General features: G+C 43.0%; 1 protein-coding gene across 4 annotated transcripts in view; it reads left to right on the plus strand.

The window, feature by feature from the left end:
* The window catches only part of WDR3 (WD repeat domain 3), a 31,247-nt gene extending 26,569 nt beyond the window's left edge, over positions 1-4,678 (plus strand). For all 4 annotated transcript variants that reach the window (XM_036272966.1, XM_036272963.1, XM_036272965.1 and 1 more), the window contains 4 exons: positions 236-279; positions 2,268-2,396; positions 3,933-4,026; positions 4,280-4,678. In XM_036272966.1, coding sequence (XP_036128859.1) covers positions 236-279; positions 2,268-2,396; positions 3,933-4,026; positions 4,280-4,435 — 423 coding nt within the window. In that variant the 3' untranslated portion in view covers positions 4,436-4,678. The remainder of the gene's footprint in view (positions 1-235; positions 280-2,267; positions 2,397-3,932; positions 4,027-4,279) is intronic.
* The last annotated feature ends 1,667 nt before the right edge of the window (positions 4,679-6,345 follow it).

Here is a 6,345-nt window from a genome sequence, read left to right on the forward strand (position 1 = left end):
CATTCATACATGGTCTCGTGAGTCAGGGAGTCTTCATTTTTTAGTTAGGAAACTGACATGTCTTAGAAGGTAATGTAGTTGTAAGTGGCAGAGCTGGGTTGTGATCCCAGATCTGACTAATGCAAGGTCCATACCCGTCTTGCCATCTTAGAACACTGTGTCGCACGAGAGGGGTCCTGGAGTAGAGTAGGAGCCCATCGGGAGTGTCACTAACGCCGTTGTCCTTCCTTTGTAGCCTTCAGCTTATGTGTTGGAGATTTTTAAAGGAATCAGGTCAAGGTGAGTCTCAGTGCACAATTATTATGATATGTCAGCTAACAACATTTATTGAGTGTGTCTAAACATGAGATAAGTAGAAATTATAATTGGTAATCATCCTTATAGGTTTAACTGTGTCAAAATTTTGATGGAAAATAATTCATTATAATGTTCTTTTTGAAGCTGAGCTAGGAGGCTCTATATTTAAGGACAAATGAAGATACTTTTAAGGATAAAAGAGGGGTAGTGCTGCTGTATATTGTAGGTAATGAAATTATTTGTATTCAGTTGGAAGTAGCAACAGCTAACATTTTTTGTAGCATACTTCCTCTCGCTTGTTTTCTGTGCACAAACACAATAGGATCAGCTTGCATACAATTTTATATTCTGTTTTTTTGCACAGAAGATTTCTTGAGCATTTGCTGACAATCATTGTTCTTCAAATCACATCATGGAATTAATTAAAAATATCTCATACAAATTATGACTGTTGGAGGTTGCATTTGTCTTTTACTATTATTAGTATTACGTCAGTGAACACCTTTACAAAGAAATCTTTGTCATTGTTATTTGTCTTAAGATGGGAGGTCTGGCCGTCTAGACGATCAGCGGGCGGGGTGAGCCTCTGAAGGTCGCGTGCTGCATTGCCTCCCAGAGTGCTCGCACTGGTGTCGCCAGGCTTTGAAAATCTTCCAGTTTGAGGCAAAAGATTGTATTTTATTATTTTCATCTCTTGATTATTGACCAAGTTTATTTTGTTAATCCTCATCCGAGGATTTTTTTTTTTTTCTTTTTTTTAGAGAGTAGAAGGGAAGGAAGGAGAAGCAGAGAGAGAGAAAAGGAGGGAGGGGGAAACACCGATGTGGGAGAGACACATCGATTGATTGCCTCCCGCACAACCCTGACCAGGGCTGGGGACTGAACCGTAACCAAAATATGTACCCTTGACTGGAACTGAACCCGTGACTCTTTGATCTGTTGGCCGATGTTCTAACTGCTGAGCCAAACCAGCCAGGGCTTCACTAGAGAAATTGAGATTCATGGACGTACAGTGCATTTCTGGATGGGAAGATTCTGTGTTTTAAAGATTTTGCTTTTCTTAAACTAATTTACAGTTTTGTAATTCCAGTTGAAATCCTCTTGGAATCAATAAAATGCTATTACAGCTAGTTTAAGAAAAGCAAAACAAACCAAAACCAAAACAAGAGGGAGCTGTTCTCCTAGACTTAAATAAATAAAAACATGACCAATAAACACAGACAATAGGGTGGTGAAGGCATGGTGGTGGGGGTGGGAGAAGGGTGGAGGGGATCAGTGGGGGAAAAGAGGGGCATCTGTGGTTTAAATAATAAAGATACATTTTTAAAAGGAAAAATAAATATAAATTTAGGGAAATCAAAATAGTACAAGATTGTTGTCAGAATCAATTGATTATCAAAACAGACTCAGAAGCCCTGAAACAGACTCCATTTTTATCAAGACTCAGTGGTAGAAGTGTCATATAAAGATGGAATAGTTGCCCTGGCTGGTTTGGCTCAGCAGTTAGAGCGTCAGCCTGCGGACCAATGAGTCGCAGGTTTGATTCCTGAGTCAAGGGCACGTACGTCAGTTGCGGTTTTATCCCCAGCCCTGGTTAGGGTCCTGCGGGAGGCAACCAGTGGATGTGTCTTTCTGTCTTACATCGATGCCCTCCCACCCCCATCTGAAAATCAATGGAAAATATCCTCAGGTGAGGATTGAAAAAACAAACAAAAATGAAAGCTGGACTAGTCAACAAAAGGCATTGGTTACCTGGAAGAACAGAGTTAGATTCTCCTCCCAGGCCATGGGCAGAGTAGGATACTAAATATACAGAACAAAACCTGGAAGGAGGACCCGCCTAGAGTGCGGAAGAGTGTCCCTCCCGCCCTGCGTGGGAAGCTCTGTCACACGGAGGGTGGGAGGCGGCCGTGGAGGGATTGAAATGGCCGGGCGAGGGCCGTGACCAGTGTTTGTGTCTTCTCGCTCAGTGAGCTGGAGGAGGCCCTGCTCGTGCTGCCCTTCTCCTACGTGCCGGACGTCCTGCAGCTCTTTGAGCAGTTCATCCAGTGGGGCTCCGACGTGGAGGTCCTGTGCAGGTGCCTCCTCTTCCTCCTCAGGTAACTCCGTTCCCCGCCAGACCACGTCCGCCCCGCAGCTGCCCGCAGAGCCTCGTCTGCCGCTGTGGGCGCTTTGCGGGGAAGAAGTCGGTGTTTCGGTTTCAGAGACTCACAGCATTTCATGCTGCCTGGCGTGAATTATTCCTTATCCTTCGAGATCAGTCGTGCCCTTGGGACAGTGCTGTGAGGTCACATGTCGCTGGGGATGCTTCGTCAGGCAGGTCTGCAGGCTGCAGCCGGACGTGGTGGCTCTGGTTCTGGTATCTGCCGAGAGCCCGTCACCGGATCACCGAACGGCCAGTGGCCTCCTTTGTAACTGTTTAGTTTAAGTTAATGGGTCCGTTGTGTGTCCTAGCAGCCTTTTCGGGAATAGTGGGTTTATTTTCCAGGCCTCCACAGGTACAAATGCAAAAGAAGGACATACATAGTGGAAACTAAATTGGAAAATATGTTCATTAGATTATATCCTGAAATACGAAGAATTCTTGTTCACATGTAATTGAGAAGAATATATTTACAAAGGCTTAAGAGTGGATTCTTGTCTCCCACTCTCTGCCCCTGAGTTTAGGCTGTTAGAGAACAGGAACAGAGACAAATCGAACATTCTTTAAAACGCTGTTAGAGGACAAAATAAAAACTGGTCAGCCAAAACCATAGTTAGAAGAAAAAGTATGTTTAGTGAAGTTGGTGAATTGGCCTGTTTTCTGATTCTTATTTCTCTATTCCTTTTATTCTATCCTGATATTAGCAAAAGAACAACATATTAATTTTGTTCTGGTGTCATAATTAGAATTTGGGGCAAGTTGTGAGGACATAAATTCATACTCAGCAGTATGTCTGATAATCTCTCATTGCTGTGGCTTGTGTGCTGTTGAGGCAGGTTATGCATTCTGAGGGACACCTGAATACTCATGTGTCCGAGGCTGTGGATGGTCACTCCCCCAGCTGGGCATGGCAGGTCACATCGAAGTGGAGGGCGAACATGGAGGGTGAAGGAGCAAGTTCATCAAGGGCATCTTGGTACTCTAGGTCACAGTTTGAACATGTAATAAAACTTTCTAGGACAGTTTCTGGGTTTCTTTTAATCCTCACCCAAGGATATTTTCCCATTGATTCTTAGATAGAGATAAAATGGAAGGGAGGGAGGGAGAGAAAGATAACCAACAGTGTGAGAGCGACACACTGATTGGTTGCCTTCCGCATGACCCCATCCGGGGCCAGGGATCTAACCTGCAACCCAGGTACATGCCCTTGACCAGAATCAAACCTGTGACCCTTCAGTTCGAGGGTGATGCTCTAATCACCAAGCCAAACCAGCCAGGGCTAGGACAGTATTTTTTAAGTTGTCATCAGCTGGAACTGAATAGTAGGGAAGACATTTCTTCAGCTCTTTTGCTAGAAGCATTTCTGTACTATCCCATTATGCCGTAAGGAAATGTTTTTGCTGTGATCTTGTGTCTGTTTGCTGTTTGCAGAAGGGATACGTAGAGCCAGCCCGCTACCTTCCTCATAGCATGGCTTTTGTTTTCCCGTTAGGATTCACTTTGGGCAGATCACTAGCAACCAGATGCTTGTGCCAGTGATCGAAAAACTGAAGGAAACAACTATTTCCAAAGTCAGCCAAGTCCGGGTGAGTCTGTTTGTGGGGGTGCCACAGCGAGGGGATCCTGGTGTGTGTGTCCATAGAGGTAGCCGTGTGCTGTGCCTGTCTCTGGCGGCACTGGGCAGGCACAGTCTGTTCTGGAGAGGCTGTCATGGGAGCTGGTCAGAAGCGGAGAACAGCACGACCTGAGGCAGGGAAGGAGGGCGCACTGGTCCCAGCTCCCGAGCTTTAACCCACTGCAGTGAAGAAGCCGATGTCATCTTTCTTGTTTTCCTCCCAGGACGCTATCGGCTTCAACATGGCGGGTCTTGAGTATCTTAAGAGGGAATGTGAGGCAAAAAGCGAAGTTATGTTTTTTGCTGATGCTACTAGCCAGTTGGAAGAGAAGAAGAGGAAGAGGAGAAAGAGGGAGAAGCTGATTTTAACACTGACTTAGAACTGAAATATGAGCCTTTTTCTACTTTTTCATTGAAAGGACTCCGAAACTCAGCAGCAGAGTCCATGCCAACCTAAAATAACAGCTTAATTGTGCTGCGGAAGGTTTCAGGATGCTGTCCCGGCTTTACCTGGGGGAATTCCAACATGGGCCTGTGGGTTTTGTTTCTTGGACTTGACCCATGATTTATTTTGTTAGTTTGTTTTTGTTTTTTGTTGTTGTTAATCCTCACCCAAGGGTATTTTTTCCAGTGATTTTTTTTTTTAATGAGTGTAAAAGGGAAAGAGGGAGAGAGAGAGAGACATTGATGTGAGAGAAACATGGATTGGTTGCCTCCTGCATGCCCTGATGAGGGCCAGAGGATTGAACCTGCAACACAGGCACATGCCCTTGATCGGGAATCAAACCCTCTACCCTTGGATGGGCGAGATATCACTCCTGGCCACTAAACTACACTGGCCATGATTAGTTTAAAATATTTTCTGTATCTTCAAAAGTTGAGCCTTTCAGGAGTTGCTCCCCTTATATTCTAGCAGGAAGCAAAGCATTTTATTTATTTATTTTTTTAGTTAGGTATGTGTTGCCCTAGATTTGAAAACATTTCAAAAGTATCTTACTTCTTTTCTGGAGGAAGATTTGTTGGTTGGTCTGTTACTTTGCGTTCTACTGAGACTGTCCCGTGCACAGTTGAATGTCCTCTGCCCATAAATGCAGTCATGGACTTGGAGAGCTGGAAGGACCATAAAATGATCTAAATCAGCCTCCTTAAACTTAACCTCTTGCAGGTTGTTATATCTGTATATAACTGTATCCTACTTGCTAATTGTTATACTTCTCTCAATAAAATAGTTGACCTGTGTGTGCTCTTGAGTCACTGAAATTGATTTTGCACTTCTCCTTTGGGGAATGGGAATAGGAATTTACCACATGCCCTTATTATTGACTGTTGAACTTGAACCGATACTTTATGGAGCCTGCTTAAACATTTGACTGTCAGGAAGGTCATGACTACTGTCGTGGGTGCCAGCTTAACACCGTGAGAGGCTGAATGGACCGTGGATCTGTTTCTTGTGAGAGCATTCTGATTTCTCCATGAAGCGTGTACATAACAATTTTGATCATCTTATCTGTTCTTCAACTTTTTGTTTTTATTCAAATGCTATGTCCTTTTCTTGGCAACACGCTGTCATTTATGTGCCAGGGTCCTTTATTCCAACAACAGGTGTATATGTCTAAATAGGTTGTATAGTTTACATGTTTTGTCTTTTAAAAAAAATATTTTGAGAGGTTATATTTACCTTCCCGAAGCTAGAAAGCATGGGAATTGACCAATTGCTAATTTTCCACTGAAATAATATGTGTAAGTAGAAAACTCATAGCTACTTACATATGTGGTGTGCGTATGTGTAAAAGAGTTGTATACTGATTTTTATATGGGAATGTTTTATGGCGTAACGTAATACTACCTTATAGGCAGAGACCTCTGTGCATTTGAAGAACAGGTTTTCATTTGTATATATTGGGGAAGAGAGAAAAATAATAAAATTAATAAAAATAGCCACATAAAATATCCTCAGGAGAAGATTTAGAAAAAAATCAAGAGGCTGTGCCTGTGTCAAAGTGAAAAGTGACAACCTGTGTTCATAGACAGTCTGAACTGTGTTTCTGAAGTTGGTGCACACTGTCCTTCACTGTAATGTTATTTTAGAGCTGTTTGTACAAATAGTAAATAACTGAATGACCCTAAAAGTAACAGTTTTGTGTGAGTGTGTGCTTGTATATGTGAGAATTGCCTTACTTTCAGATTGTTTTCTTTAATAATGGTTACCTGGACAGTATTCTGGTGTTCAAGCAACCAGTAGAGAATATTTGTCATTAAATCTGTCAGTCTTGTACCATGTCATTCTTTA

This window comes from Molossus molossus, unplaced genomic scaffold, assembly GCF_014108415.1.
Source record: "Molossus molossus isolate mMolMol1 unplaced genomic scaffold, mMolMol1.p scaffold_m16_p_20, whole genome shotgun sequence".
In the NCBI taxonomy this organism is placed as follows: Eukaryota; Metazoa; Chordata; class Mammalia; order Chiroptera; family Molossidae; genus Molossus; species Molossus molossus.